This window comes from Melanerpes formicivorus, unplaced genomic scaffold (genome assembly GCF_026170545.1).
Source record: "Melanerpes formicivorus ecotype bairdi unplaced genomic scaffold, bMelFor1.0.p_v2 SCAF_40, whole genome shotgun sequence".
In the NCBI taxonomy this organism is placed as follows: domain Eukaryota; kingdom Metazoa; phylum Chordata; class Aves; order Piciformes; family Picidae; genus Melanerpes; species Melanerpes formicivorus.
The window spans coordinates 1,292,145-1,308,525 of NW_027142392.1; the positions used below are offsets into that span (position 1 = coordinate 1,292,145).

Below are 16,381 nucleotides of genomic sequence, written 5' to 3' on the forward strand. Positions count from 1 at the left end.
TTTCCTTCCCAGAGGATGAGTAGCAAATATAGTGGTTCATTTCATGTGCTTTGGTTTTGAGTGCTGAAGTATCAGGTTCCCAAAATGTTCTTAACAGTTTATAAATGGCATTTTGAGCAGTTGTTTAGCTTCAATTTGAGCCCTAAAGGGAATTCCTGAAGAAAAATATTCTGAAGTTAAAGGTAGTTTATACAAGATGAGATTTGAAAATATAAGGAGTTAAAGAGCAGTTGTGGTTGAACTGTCACTTCACAGCTGGTTGACTTTCTGATGGAAAATTAGGTTTTATCTGAGAAGAAAAAGTTTCTGCATCCAGTACCCACAAGACAACTCACCCATATCTGTTACCTCAGCTAGTACATGAAGTGTAATTAATTGTATCAGATAGTACATTAAGAATTTCATCAGCGTTATCTTTTACACCAGTAACAAAGTATTACAAGATCCATAACATGGAACAAAGTGTATTGCAGCCTTTACCATGCAGTGTTTATTGCACAACATCTGAACACCACTAACACTGGCTGATGCAACACTACAAGTGGATGATTTAAATAAACTGAACTGGACATTTCTAGGTTATCTATGTTCAACTGGTGTCCTAGACAGTTCAGCAGTAGAGAATAGAATAGAGAATAGAATAGAGAATAGAATAGAGAATAGAATAGAGAATAGAATAGAGAATAGAATAGAGAATAGAATAGAGAATAGAATAGAGAATAGAATAGAGAATAGAATAGAGAATAGAATAGAGAATAGAATAGAGAATAGAATAGAGAATAGAATAGAGAATAGAATAGAGAATAGAATAGAGAATAGAATAGAGAATAGAATAGAGAATAGAATAGAGAATAGAATAGAGAATAGAATAGAGAATAGAATAGAGAATAGAATAGAGAATAGAATAGAATAGAGAATAGAATAGAATAGAGAATAGAATAGAATAGAGAATAGAATAGAATAGAGAATAGAATAGAATAGAGAATAGAATAGAATAGAGAATAGAATAGAATAGAGAATAGAATAGACCAGGTTGGAAAAGACCTTCAAGATCAAGTCCAAAGACCAACTTTCATCAGATACTGAATCACAAACATGAGGTACATTATCTCCTAATGCATGCATGTATCTCTGTCCCTTTCAAATAAGAAGCCTAATACTTTCAATTCAATTTTGAATAAAAAGCAGCAATAACTAGAAGCAGCACATCTTCCATTTACTACTAATTTTTTTTTTCAATGCATTAATTCATACAGAGATTTTATAAACATTACCTTGATTGATTTATCCATGTCGCTGTAACACAAGGAATTGAGAGAGATTTTGAAGGGCCTCCAAACAGGATTCAGGTTGTTTTTAATTACCTATTAAAGGAAAAAATAAAATATTAAAGAAAATAGAAGAGCAATGTTCACAAGAGTGGAAAGAAGTCACTGGAATGGGTCAGACTTTCACACCATGATTTGTGTAATCAAAGCCACGCTGACTAACGCTGCCATCAATTGCTTCTGGCAATTCAAATCTTAACATATAACATAGAAATAAATTAAGCATACTTAATATGCAATAGTATTGTCCAACAGAGATGGTATCTTCCAACTCCATATTCTTCTAGACTGCACTGTGACCTATTATATCACTCAGCTACTACACTGAAAAAAATTAGATTCATATTTACATGAATATTGGCCTTGTTGCTTGGGTTTTTATAAGCACACATATACACATGAATATCTACATACATGTGACTTACCAAAAAACATGTGGAAAATTTGCACTGGATTTCTACACATCAATGCTTTGGAGATTACAATTTGTTCCAGCCTACGCTTGCTCTGAAACGCCACTTATGGAAGAGTTCCCTCAGGAAATTTCAGCTAAGCTGAAAGTGCATGAGGATAAAAGATCTCTCAAGCTGAAAGCTAAAGAAGTGATATTTAAGAACAATACTGAAGGATCTTCAGGATTAGTCAGCTGGAAAGTCTCTGTAAAATACCCAATCCGCCAAATAATCTTTTAAAGCTCAAGAAACTACACAAGACAAGCAATCCTTAAATAACAGTACTTAACACTAGCAAAACTTAAGACTTGAGGCACTGCAGGAGTGCACAGGAAAATCTCTCTTTTGAGAATGAAAACAGTGAACCATAGTTAGCAGCATCAAAAGTGTTTTAAAATCTGTAACAAACAATTAAACCTCCATCCAGTTCTAGGCTGGAACGGAAAATTCTGAATTCATTACCAAAATTGACCAAAATCTTCACATTTTAAATGAAAGAACCATCTCATGAGAGGAACTGTTTTACAAACCTGACACACAAAACAAAAGGATTTATACTTTTTCAACATCCATGCTTCCTTAACATTAACATGGTCACCACTTGAATTTACACAGTACCTCCATTATGCCTAGGGCTTGAGCTTCCACTACAGTGAGACCTTTTGAACCTACTCTTTCCCTGCCAATTACTGCCACAGGATCTCTGCATCCCATCCTGGGTGGAAAACTGCTGCTGCTCAAACATATTTTCCTTCACTCAGCATTATCCTTGACTTGCCCTTGCTATGCAAGCATTCAGTATAATTAGTCTTACTAGTGAATGGTACACGTAGGTGATGCTGACATTAGAACTGCGGTCACAGAAATGCCCAAGTTCTATCCTCAGAGGAACACTGAGATCCTGGGGGGTATGTGCAGTATCTTCCCAAAACATGTTTGTTCTTTCTTCTAGATTGTAGAAAGTTTAAATAGAAAGTATTTTTCTGATTTATTCCATCCTATTTTAAAACAAGAGACAAGCTTCTTTGTCCAGAAAATCAGTGGAAGAGGTAAGGTGATTTCTTACTCATCTGCATACCAACTACCAGACCATTCTCTTAGGAAATATATCTCCTAATGCTGTGACACACCGGAAATCAAATAACCTTACTCTCTAGGTTGACTTAAAATATCCTACCTCTGTTCTGTGAACCATCACCCAGTTTCCATCTCCAGTCTGCTTGTGGAATTCCAGATAAGGATCTGACTTTCCAAAAAAATCCTGTATTTAAAGAACATGTAATTATTCCAGAACAGCCTGTGCCATTAAATGTCATTAAATGCCAGTTAAAAACACACTCAGATTAACAAAAGGTAAACTAAACATCCGGGGAACAAAAGCTTTAGATGAGGAAACACAAATCTGATTATATTACTACCTGCAAAAGACAGAAATAAAATGGGACATGGCTGTCAGTTAAGGATAGAAGTTGTGTATACACACAATATCTGATAATTCAGGCATTCACATAAAATAATACATATACTAGTAGGTACTGAGATGGCTAGGTAGGGAATGAAGAATTTCATACAGTTACTCTGAAGGAGTCTTTCTAAATTTTATTTTATAGTGTGTGGCCATTTGAGGCTGTGCCTTTAAGAAAAGGGACAGTGCTGGGACACTCTGGCTGAATGTTTTGGTGAAGACAAATGAAAACATCGATATTCTAAACGAATTGCACTGGTAGAATGCAGTTTTAAGTTTTGTGCAGCTGGGATTTTCTCTCAGTTTGTCCCTTTCCTTCCTTCTTCCAGCTTGCCTGCTTCTGGGCTCCTTGCCAGAGAAACCTTTATTAATACCTGCCTTTTTCTCTCTTTCTAACCCGCTTTGGGAAAAAAGGGAGGTAGGGGGAGAGAAGGGGGTACAGGGCGGGAACCCTCCTCCAGAGAAGGGAATTTCATTCCTGTATTCTTGGGTTTTTTTTACTTTGCTGTATATTTCTGTACATATATTGTAAATACTGTATATTGTGTACATATCTGCATTTTCCACATGGCTTGTAAAATATAGCATCCCTTCTGCTTCTCCGGCTGAGTTAGTGGTGGTTTATCTTCCTCTTTGTGGGGGAGAGGAAGCTAGGCCTTCTCTCTCAAACCCACCACATTTTGCAAGGAAAAAAAATAATGGATTTAATTTTATTTCAGCAAAAAATTAAAAAAAGAAAATTTAATGCTTCCTGTTCTGAGAAGGTTCTAATGTTGCTACTTGATCAAAGAAACAGCAATCACTTCAAATACCTTATTGTCCAGTTTCCTTGCTTCCACTTCCAATACAACCACCCGGTTATCCTTCACTTCCTCTGCTGTAATCTAGATAGGCAAACAAAAATCAAACACATTTTTTTTTATTCAATTACTACATAATTTTCTCAGATTTGCAACACTCCTATTAAAAAATATCATGTTTACTTACAAATGGAGCATTAAAAAATGGGATGGGGTGAAGGGAGGAACAATTTGATTTGACAGAGAGATTCACTAGATGAAACTGACAGTGTTGCCCAAATAGTAATAGGTTGGATGCCCTGATTATTTTGGATGGATGCAATGAGACTTGCAGATGGAGAAAGCAGGCTGTTTTCTTCTTGAATGACAAAGAATTGCCAGTGGAGTGGAAAAATCAACACTTTAAAGATACTTTTTATAGCACTGTAGATGAGAGACACTGTGTTAAAGGAACTAGCTAACAAAACCAAAAAAGTAAGCCACAACAATATGTAAGGCTAAATGCCATAGGTCTTACCACAATACTTCCTTTTCCAGCAGGTCTGCCATTTTTAAGCAGTAAGGGTTTTGTTAGAGTCCTGCTAGAAACTATCTGCCAAGACAAAATTTGAGTAGCAAGCATTAATAGTGTAACTTAATGGATTTCCAAAGGAATGAAATGAGAGTGTGAGCTAGTTTCACTTCAGGAACGTCTCCTTTATGATGAAGATGACAGCATTTCATTTATTTCTAAGAGGCATGGGGAAGTAAGTAGGTAATACCCAATACACTTCAAGAGTTTTTAAAACTATATGCAGAGGACCTTCTGTTTCAGGAGAAATATGAAATAAAATGTCTTCTAGTAACATGATGCACATACACAGACAAACATAACACCTGAAGTTCCAAGCTCAAACTGTTGTTAAGTTTTCATACACACCATTCAAATATATAAAGCCATTTTACATACAAGGCTTCAAAAAGATTTTTAGGCACCGTGTTTGTCACCTAAATAAACATAAGCCTCCTCCCTGCAGCGTTTCTACTTGGTTTTATTTTATCCTCTTGAGAGAATGCTTTCTCAGAAATGTCTACTCATTCTACAGGTCCTTCTTTAAGAATGAATAATTAATTTTAAATTGATACTGAATTTCATTTCACAATGCTTCTCTCTTCATAACACACAATAAAAATACTTTATACACAGGGGAAGAAAAATCCCAAGACGACTCTCCTGAGAAGTGCCTTTGAAAGACTTATTAAAAAGAACAAGCTAGAAAGAAGCTGCCTGGCTGTGATAGCACCAACAGCAGAATTTGACAGGGAAATGGGAGTGCAATTAACAGCAGGCAGAACCGAAGCTACTGCTTGCCCCGAGTGGAAAGCAAATTACAAGGTTAACATGGCCTCTGCGAACACACTTAGGTGGCTAAGCACCAATACTCTTTTTATGGAGCATTAAAATAGGAATTGGAGTATTGGAGTAAATAGCAATTACCACTCTGTGCTCCCTGACAGTCACTTTCAGACAGCAACCTGGACAGTCACCATGCTAGAGTGCATGTACACAGATTCACAGATTGCACTGGGTTGGAAAAGGAGCCTCAAGGGTCATCTTGTACAACACCCCTGCATCCGACTAGATCAGGCTGCCCAGGGCCACATCAAGCCTGATCTTCCATGTCTGGGCACCATCTCGAGACCTTTACAAATAAAATACACACTGAACTGAGGCTTGAGAAAAACAAACAAAGGGAATTTCAGTCAACTTGAGAGTACTCCCACTACACACAAACATAGTGATAAGGCAAAAGTGTTTCATGATTTACAGTAACTTATGCTTTCTCACTTCTACGGGAAATCTGCATACTTACTTGTCCCAGTGTACATTCAAATTCTCCTAAGAAGTCATCATCACTCAGATCAAAGGTTTTGTTATCTATGTCATATATTCCAAATTTAAGTTTCTGAACAAGCTCAAAATAGTAGTCGATTATGAATTTCTTGGCAAACTTTGGGTTCAAGGAGTTCTTAACTCTTTCTGTGCGATCAACCTGCAGTTAGAAAGGTATCATTTCATTTGAGCTGGTATTTCACCAACCACACATGCACTCAAACCAAGTAATATATTAGGAATGACTTTGCTATAAAGTACAAAGCCAGATCTTCCCACACACTTTTCATCAAATAACCACATTATAGTACAAAACCCATTGCTGAAAATCAAGATATTTTAGGATCTCTTTTCCTTTGCTCCCTGTACAGAGTATGTTTCTACATAGGGAAGATCAACTTCAAAATGGTATATCATCAAATCATCATAGACTGGTTCTGATTGGAAGGGACCTTAAAGATCATCTGGTTCCAACCCCCCTGTCACGAGCAAAGACCCTAGGCTGCTAAAGACTGCATCCAATCTGGCTCATCCAATCCAGGATGAGACTTTAGTTTTGGAGAACTCTATTTACAAAAGCACACATAAGCAGAAAGAAGACTTACTCTGCTGGTCCACACATGGCTGCAGGAATGATGCTGAAAGCCTGAGAGGTGTAAGTACCTATTAGATACTATTAGTATGCATCCTACTCTAACTATTATAGATATAACCTCAAAGTATTCAGAGGTGCTTTACATAATTAAACTGGTTTAAATAAAAATCATACACTCCAAAGCTTTAAAAGGTCCAACATTTTTTGACTGTTTCTTTAGCAAATTCACGAGAAGGATCACACAGTACCTCATACCACTGCTGACCACTTGTGTTCTGGAGAAGCACACACAGCGGGTCTGACTTGGAACCAACATCTTTATCCAAGAGATTGGTGCAGGAAATTGTTAGCTCCACCTTCGTAACACACTGGGCTGCCATTTGTTAAGCTAGAAAGCAGCAGGACTGAAAAGGAAACAATGGGATTGTTAGATGGTCAGAAGCAAGAACTGAGGCTTCAAATGCAAATTCCAAGACTCAAGATGCACCAATATTACAGCATTAATGTCATGTTCTTGGCGGAAGCCATGAATATGGTAGAACTGGGAAAGGAGTTTCAGTGGGTAACAAGCATCGGTGATCTTGCTCTAGGAAATCTCCAAGAACAAGTGCAGTTTTTAATAATAGGCATATATAATTTTGAAGTCAAGCAACAACTGAGGATTAGGAGGAAGTGCTCTTCCTGAAGGTTCATTTTAAAAAAAGAACAACTGGAAGCTTTCTCACATTTCCTCTTAAGTTTCTCAACCATTCTCTACTGGAACTGAGAATACCAGGCAGTATGACAAACCTACCAAAACACATTAATTACCATTTACAAATCTCATGCTGGGATAATACATATTTGCAAGCCCAATTAGGTCTGAGCAGCAGATTTTTTTTATACTTAAAAAACCCTCTATAAATATACTCCTCAGGAATACAGCTGGTCATTTCTAACATCTCTTCGCAAGTTGAGCGTTGACAGTACAACTACCCTTGACTAAGAAACTAAAAGTTCCAAATCTTTCCACAAGCACATATTTTGGGAGTTCCCAAACCCCCTCTAACTTCAGGCTCTCCTTCTCTACAGGAAGTCCACAGTCTAGTATCACAGTATAAGTAAGGTTGGAAAGGACCTCGAGGATCATCGAGTCCAACCTATCAACACAGACCCCATGACTAGACCATGGCACCAAGTGCCACGTCCAATCCCCTCTTGAACACCTCCAGGGACGGCAACTCAACCACCTCCCTGGGCAGCCCGTTCCAATGACGAATGACTCGCTTGGTGAAGAACTTCCTCCTCGCCTCGAGCCTAAACTTCCCCTGGCACAGCTTGAGACTGTGTCCCCTTGTTCTGGTGCTGGTTGCCTGGGAGAAGAGACCAACCCCTTCCCGGCTACAACCACCCTTCAGGTAGTTGTAGAGGGCAATGAGGTCACCCCTGAGCCTCCTCTTCTCCAGGCTAAACAATCCCAGCTCCCTCAGCCTCTCCTCATAGGGCTTGTGTTCAAGGCCTCTCAACAGCCTTGTTGCCCTCTGGATTAATTCATACTGAAAAAGGAAGGAAAGGTATCTGCTTCTATCTAGCCAGCTCACTCACATTATACATTTACTTGAACATGAACTATACTTAACCCAAGCCAGCTCTCTTCTTTGCACTGCAATCACATGACCTCAGGCGAAAAGGAACAGAAAGATGGAAAAGAGGAATGATGAATTGAGAACAGGAGAAACAAAACACTGTAGTCTGGAGGCTTCCTGTATTCCACTAAGGCACACCTCACACATTGTCACTCCATCTGTGTTTTGCTGTCTTAAGAGGTGGACCTTTTGGAGACTGAAGTAAACATAAGTTGTCTGTAAAGGAACCACAAACACATCTACACACACATTTTTTAAGATACATGGAAATCCTCCTACACCTTTGAAACACCTCAGTGTGACTCCATCTTTGCTTATCTTTTGCTCCCATAACTTTAAAGTTTCAGTCATTATCCTTGAGGGGAAGAAACACACACACAAAAACACCGCAGGGAAAAAAAAAAGGAAACTCTAAATTCTCAATCTTTAAACTGTTTTTACATCAATGTTTTTTCTAAGCTTAGAAAGAGCAGATATACTAAAGCAACCTGACCCTTGTTCCCTGGTTGCTTTTTTATACTAGTATTTTCCATTTCCTATTGCTTTCCTGGCTGCCAGACAAAGTTCATTAACAGTCAGCGGCTTTGCCCACAGAAACCAGCGCAGACCAGTATGCAACTCCTTAACGACTGTTTCCAGAAAAACAGCTTTCTGTCCACTGACAAAACGATCCTCTAATACCAACTGATGCTGCAACAGCAAGGAAAAAGGGTTTTCTTGAAATTGAGAAGAATTCAGACTTCAACTAAGACACACCTCTCAAAACAGTTGACATTGTCTTGCTCTAACTTCCCTGAAGCTTGTTGTTAGGAGTCCCTGGAAGGACTTGTGGCCACATTTTTCTGTTGTACCATTGCCAAGATTGCTGGTAAACAGACAGCAGCCAGTCAGTCTAGAAGTCTGCACAGCTTTTTCTCATGTATGTGTGTGGGCATGTCCCTCTTCTCTTACCTCACAAGTACTTTCACACGTGAATATGCCCATTCTGTTATTCCCTCGCCTCCTCCACATGTCACAGGCATTCCTACTATTCAACTCATGGGGAAAGACCAAATTTAGCAAACGAGGTATTGGGCAAAAAGTATCCTTTAACACACAAAGGAGGAATAAAAAAAGCTGCTTCCCCTCCCTGGAATGCAAATGCTCTTCAGATGAAATAATCATATCCGTATCAGAGAAAAGACAACTTACAAGAAGAACATGTATTCTTTTCTAGGGAAGGATACTCAGCTCGAAACCCAGATACAAAAGCAAAACTTTCCAAATCCTGAAACAGTTCTTTACTCTCTGCAATTCCCAGTTTTGCAAAATAATGCAAGGCATTTTCCTCAGAGGTTTTGAGTATCTTAGGAAGTGTCATTTGTATAATGCATTAAAGAGGTCTGTAATACTTCTAATGCACTTCAAGAAACAATTTTGCTCTTGTACTTGGAAAAAATACAACATAATTATCTGTAATACCATGAGATTGGTAAGTTTTACAGTAAGTAGTTGTTTACAACCTTATTTTTAATGACATTCTAAACATTTAAAGTTAGTACACTACTTATTGGTGAAAAGTCATCCTATTTCATTAATCCAAAACAGTATTTATGGTAGTGAAATCCAGGACACAGACAACAGAGACTGCAGTCATTACAGACCTTGCAGAGGGTACACAGATGCCTCACTTGTGGGAGCTCAGAAGTCTTTTAAACAGGAGTAGCTGTTGGAGCTCTGCATATGCTGCAAACCCCCTCACCCTCAGGAAGAATTACACAGGCTCCACTCAATTCCCTTCACCTCTGAAAACTTATGTTAGCCAAAAATCTCCAAACCAGGAAGGTAGGATTCCTAAAGATGATAAACACCCCCATGGGCCAGAGTCACTATCAGGTAAGAAAGAACACTCTTTCTGAAGACTTGATGGGATAGAGTCTGGTAAAGTGCAGTCTCTTCAGGATGGTGGAAACAAGGAATCACTACCTCTTGAAATGCCACTCTACCACTGGGCAGGGAAACCAAATGCAAAACATTCTAGAAACGAGACTGGATCACTTGCACATTTAGGATTCTTTTATGGACAAATGATATTGCTTGGGTTCTGGTATGATAAGCCTTGACTGCCAGTAAGTTAGATCATATAACAAGAGACTGACTTATTCAAGTAGTGGCTGTTATGAAATTAATAATGTTCCACATTGGCCAAATACAACTAAACTCTCTGCTTTTCTCAAGCTATCAACTGTTTGTCATCCATGCAGGGTACGCCATAAAGTGAGGTAAAGAACACGAGAATGGGGTCAACAAGAGGAAGCCCAACAGCCCTTTTTATAGGAAGAGCTTTTATGTCTGCAGGAGCCCATTTAAAAGACACCAATAATTGTGGACAAAAGATGACTGAAAATTACTGCATAAACTGTACAGCAGAACTTTGGACATCCAGACTCTGAACTGCAGCAATGTACAATCACTTGGTTCCTGATCTGATAGCACATCTAGTCTACTCAAGGGTATGATTAGGTCAACTAAGTATATCACGAGTCCTTCTGCTTGAACTGTCCTTACCAAAGCAAAACTAAGTTAAGGACTAGTCAGGTCTTGCAGTTCTGCTGATCATAGTATTAGTGGAATTCCAGTAATGATTCTGTTGAAGGTAAGTGGCATGCACCAAATAACCCAGACAATGTCTGCTTTCCAACAGAAATTGTAAACATGGCATTCTACTGGAAAGGAACAGATCCATTATCAGAATAATCTTCTAACAGAGCACTTGGGAACTGTCAGACTACAGCAATCCTGTCACTGCTGCCATACTAGAAGTGAATACAGGCTTGCCTTTCAAAGTACAATGGTATGATCATAACTACAGGCCCTTCTAAATTTGACAAGCAGAAATACACAACCACAAGAGGACAAAAAGACTAATGAAGTGAGTACTGCTCTAGTTGGGCTTTGCACCACTGCCTTTAGCGACAAGTCTCCAATCTGGTCTCGTGTAAGCTATTGCTTACACTTCCCAGTTCCTATGAACTACTAATGACAATAAAAAAGCCTGCTTTATAGTTACCTCAGGGCCTAGATGGACACAGGGGAAACAAACAGCAAGGAAAACATTTTGGAGCTTGCTAACAAAGTCTGTTCCTGATAAACTAATCTTCTAGGTACAGTGGTACAGATAATCATCTTATGCACACTGTGTGCCAGACTGAAGGCGGCAGTACCATATACAAGCAGTGCTCCAAACCTCCTTGGATCATTATATATTTCCCAGGAACATGGGCAGGCAACAAGGAAATAAATTATTTAGACTGAAAACTAAAGACTTGAACCAAGCCTAAACCTGGAACAATGCATATGAAGCTTTACTGTTCTGAACATTCACTGCATGCAACAGTTCTGCTCCTTCAGACAGAACTAAGAGTCCATTTCTCTCAAAGTTTTTTGTGGTAAAGATCTCTAGTCCTATACTGCTTAGAATCTCTTCTGTTGCACCTCAGACTAAGCAGTAACAGCACTTTCACAACAGCCTTTCACAAGAAGAGCTTCAGTGAAGAGCTGGCAAAAAGACAGAGAAAACAAAGTATAAATCAAGCTGCGACAACATCCATCTGAGAAGATAACCTCTTCAATCCATGTCAGCATAGTTTTCTAGCATCTCATTGTAATAGTTGCATAGGCAGAAAATGGCAATGTACTTCCAGAACCACAACTGCTGCAAGGATCTGACAACAAAATTATGACAAAGGGGATGCTTCTTTCCACTGCTGCAGCTAGTAGCAACATGATTTCTTGTCATCATGCAGTAGATGTACATAAAAGTGTATTTTAAGAAACCTGGAGATAACCCTTCAGTTCTCAGGGAAACAGACCACCTCACAGGAACTGGTATTTCATATGAAGTTACAAAGGCAAAGACTGCTTCATAGCCTGATTTCATCACTGCGCTTGAAAATTAGACACTTTTCTAAATCCAAATTCTGGCTCCTTCCTCCCCCCCCCCCCCCCCCCCCACCTCTTCACAGGCAACACAGCTGATAAAACTGCCCTGTGGCACGTGCTGACGTGCCAACAAGTTGAGTAACAGATACAGCTCAAAGTAACATCTCAATTTGAATGTTTCTGTATTTGAAGAACCAAACAAAATGTTGAGAGTAAACTGTTTCTTCTCATATTGACTATTTAGGAAGCATGAAGGAATTATATCATTCTTAACTGCTCAAGAGAGATTATGCTGATATAAACCTAACAACCACAGAACTTGTTTTGCTGGGGATTATGCTCAACAAAAATAAGAGCTCGTATTTAAAACACATGAAACATGAGTGTTTGAGAAGGGAGACATTGCTTTCTCTATGTGACATGAATCATCTACTTACACAAGCTTCATCATACTTAAGCAGTTCAAATATTTACCTACTGAACTAGAAGAACACCAGTGCAACAAGTCAGGCAACTACTCGCATATATTTCCTAAAAAAGTCTGTATTAATGACATTGCTAGATATTTTCTTTATTAAAGTAGTCAAAAAAAAACCCACTGCACATTCACAAGAAACTATTAATTTGATTTCTAGGACACCTGTTCAATAGATGACCTAGAAACAGTAATTTCCAAAGTAACCTGCATTCTTTTGATCCAAGTGAGCTAAACTATAAAAGTACTATTGAAAAAAGACTTGAGAAAAACAGATGTTCTGACATCAGGATTTAGCTGTTCCAAGCAGAGAGCATTCAATAAGGGGGAAAAAAAAAACCCACCAAACTCTTTCCTGTAAATATGTTTCATCAAAATATTTTTGTATCAATTACACATCTAGCAATTGTAGTTTATAATGCTTATTCTTCATTGCAATTTCTCTGTGTATAGCCTCTGCCTGACTCTACATAATTAGCATTATCCAGAATAAAGAAAATCCTGTATCCTACTAAAACAAGATGCAAACGATCTAAGGGTCCTCTTCGAGTCTGACATGGTATGAGACTTCACTGTTACAAATAACACTTCTTAAAAATGAGTTTATGGTAACTTACCTCAGAGGTCTGCCTCTGATTATCTCAGCTTCAAAAGTAGGATTAACGTGTGAAATGAAATTAAAACCAAAAATTGTTATGTCCCTGTATCAATGGAAATAACAGGGTCCAATGCATATACTTTGAGTAACTACAGCTCCTCTCAAAAAAACCAACCAGCCCAACAGTTTTATGTGTCCATGACAGCAGCGCTGTAAACAAGACTTATGAGAAACTCAGAGCCTTTGTTAGAGATTAAAGTACAATACAACCTAGGTACTTTTAAAGTGCAGTAAGAAAAGACTTTCAAGATTTTAAGAACAAGTATCAGAGTACCTTCTTTATTCTATTCATTTAATGCTTTTTTTCCCCAAAAGGTGATAGTGTTTTAAAGCAAGCACAGCAACCTCCCAGGTGTGATTTATGCTCCAGGAAAGTTGTGCCTTCCTAAGCTGCTGAAGGCTGCCCAAGGAAAATCCATAAAATCACAACAGTCCAGCATATAATTTTCTATCTCAGTACAAACAATAACACTAACTTCAATCTGCCAATCATAAAATTACACTTCACTATGGCTCAGATGTACTTCAAACCTTCCTATAGGAAAACCCAAAGCTCTCCAGTCAGCCATCCTTCAATTCTGTATCCTAGCAGCTCATTGCATTCTGTGTTCACTGTGCCTAGCAGGCATCCTACATGCTCTGCATATACACAGGCAGCGGTTCTGAACACAGGCTCACAGTAATCATGCTGTCTCCTGGATTACTGCATACATGCTAATCACCTACCATGAGGACTTCATAACAACATTCCTGAATGGGAGAAGCACCAATTGCAAGTTGCCACCACCAGAACTAATTCAGCTGGTTCCCAATTGCGCCTCAGATAAAGCACTGAGTGAACATGCAAACGTGCAGGATGAGAAGGATCTTCTTTCAACACAAAAAAAACAGGATGTAGGAAGGAAGTCATCCAAATCATTAAGACTATTTCCTGATCAGGAGCTTGGACCCAGTATAGTAGCCCAGACCCACAACTTCTACATTCACAAATCCTTCAAATGCTTAGTGTCATTTTCATGTCCCCGAGCAATAGCATCTCTTCTAAAGCAATAGTAAAGATAAACCAAATAAATTAAACACAGAAGAGTGAAAAGCACCAAAATCCCACTTGCCATTTACTTGTGTTCACAAACCACAATTTCAAATGTGATGCTTTATTAATTTTAGCCTAAATGATGCAAGAATAGAAGTAACTTTGTTTGGTTTAACAGGAAATGCTACACATAAATACTAACTTCAATGTGCATTATTTAAGCTGGAAGAGCACCCTAACTTTCACTGAAAAATAAACAGAATTAACAAAGAAGAAGAAAACAACAGGAAAAAAAACAAAAACCCCAAACACCTATCTTTCTACTTGACTCTGTCCCTAAAGGTATTTTCTAAAGGAAACAACAGTAATGACAGCATCTGATTCTTAATCAGAGAAACATAGAGGGGGGAGAATTCATCTCTCCCCCAGCTGATAACATTAGCCTATCCATGGAATTGATAGTTTAGTTTTATTACCCCTGGAAGAAGCATCTTTGGTGTTATTTTGACTACTATGGCTTCCCTCTAGCCTTAAATTCTGGACAAACATTAATGCCTTGGGCATAACACAAGGCTATAAAAATACTGTGGTACAGAACCGCTACCTTGGAACTCTGGCATTTAACAATGGCTTAGTGATTCAGCCTACATAAAACAGACTTTTACTTTCAGCAGCTAAACTAAAATTAGTCTTAACAGTCACATATAATGGCTTGTATAGATTAACTCTGAGATATTTAAACACAAACATGCCTGCTGGAAAAAAACACCACCTTCTTCCCAACACCATAACAGAAAAACAGAAAGATCTCTGTCTGGTTCTTCTCGCTCCTCTACACATCCTTCTTGCTTACTTTTTTTCTTCTAATGCCTGTGGGTGTTCTTTTAAACATCTGACCTCTGACACATCTATAAAGTTAAAAACCTCAGTTGAAAAAAAATAAAACTTAACAATTAAATCTGGGATTATGTTTGACTCAAATCACTTCTATTAAATCAACATTTTTGGTAGTTATCGCAGCAGTATTTTAACTTGAACTTTGAGGGACATAGAACTCTCAATAAAGTAAGCGTAGGTTTGGGAGGTGAGGTGACGCATATTACCTAGAGGATACTTCGTGCACTTTGAACATACAAGTATGGACGTGAAAGTGGTTTCGTACTTTAACTCTTCCCTAGTGGAAGAGCAAATGATAACACCCCACGTGTCCGCTGAAGTTTGTCTAGCGCATATCTTACAACTATAGTGAAGCACGACAAAACAACCACCTACTCAAAGAGCAGCTCTAGAAGAACGGCGTATGGGTTTTTTAGGAACGACACTAGCTTCTAGCAGGACCCTTTCTCAGGGCGAGGGTGCTGAGCAGGATTACACCGCCCCAGAGAGCAGTACTTCAGCGTTCTACCCCACAGTTTCTACCTCATCCAGTTGCGCTATTTGAGGGCCGCCGAAGCAGACAACGATTCCTCGAGCTCCGCCGAAGCTTCCCTGCAGGAAGTTGCCTGTGCGTGGGTGCAGGAAGCGGGCCCGCCACCTAAGGGGGTATTTCACAAGAGAGGACAGTTAGGGTAAGCCACCGCCCGCGGCGCCCGCCCCAGCCCTGCCTGCCACCCCCAGCCCTGCCTGCCACCCCCAGCCGTCCCTCCGTATGAGGCGGCAGCCCACACCTGCCGGAGAGAAGCGCCTGAGGCGGGAGCAGCCAGAAGGAACGCACCCAGGCAAGCAGCGCGGAAGGCATCAATTCCCTTTTCCCAGGTCGCAAAAAGAACAAACCCCGTGGCAAACGCTGAAGCGCACGGACTGCCTCCGAGATGTGGGAAGGCGACGGGGCCTCATCAGACAACGGGCTACGGGGCCCCAGCCCCCAAGCACTCTGCCTAGCCCACGACCAACGCCCCGTCCCGAACAGCGGCACGGCGAACGCCGCTGCCCTGCACTGAGCCACTGCCCCCTTACCCTAGGGCCGGACCCCTCTCACCTGCCGGCGATAGAGGTGCGCAACCTCCGGACCTCTGGCGCCCGCGGCGGCCACACCCACGGCAACCCGGGGCGCCCCGCCCCAGGTCCGCCGCGGGCATTGGGCGCATGCGCGGAGACATTGTGTCCCTCAAAGCCGCCCCCACTCAGGGCTGAGGCCGGCGGTCGGGCGGTGACCG

General features: G+C 39.9%; 1 protein-coding gene across 5 annotated transcripts in view; it reads right to left on the reverse strand.

Moving 5' to 3' along the window:
- CPNE3 (copine 3) overlaps positions 1-16,286 on the reverse strand; it is a 29,893-nt gene extending 13,607 nt beyond the window's left edge. Inside the window, exons 1-8 of one of the 5 annotated variants that reach the window (XM_068158515.1) lie at positions 16,204-16,286; positions 15,645-15,759; positions 6,762-6,917; positions 5,899-6,078; positions 4,563-4,637; positions 4,058-4,129; positions 2,958-3,041; positions 1,275-1,364 (exon numbers count right to left, since the gene is read on the reverse strand). In XM_068158515.1, coding sequence (XP_068014616.1) covers positions 1,275-1,364; positions 2,958-3,041; positions 4,058-4,129; positions 4,563-4,637; positions 5,899-6,078; positions 6,762-6,893 — 633 coding nt within the window. In that variant the 5' untranslated portion in view covers positions 6,894-6,917; positions 15,645-15,759; positions 16,204-16,286. The other 4 variants (XM_068158516.1, XM_068158519.1, XM_068158517.1 and 1 more) reach the window with 4 other exon arrangements.
- Between the last annotated feature and the right edge of the window lie 95 nt (positions 16,287-16,381).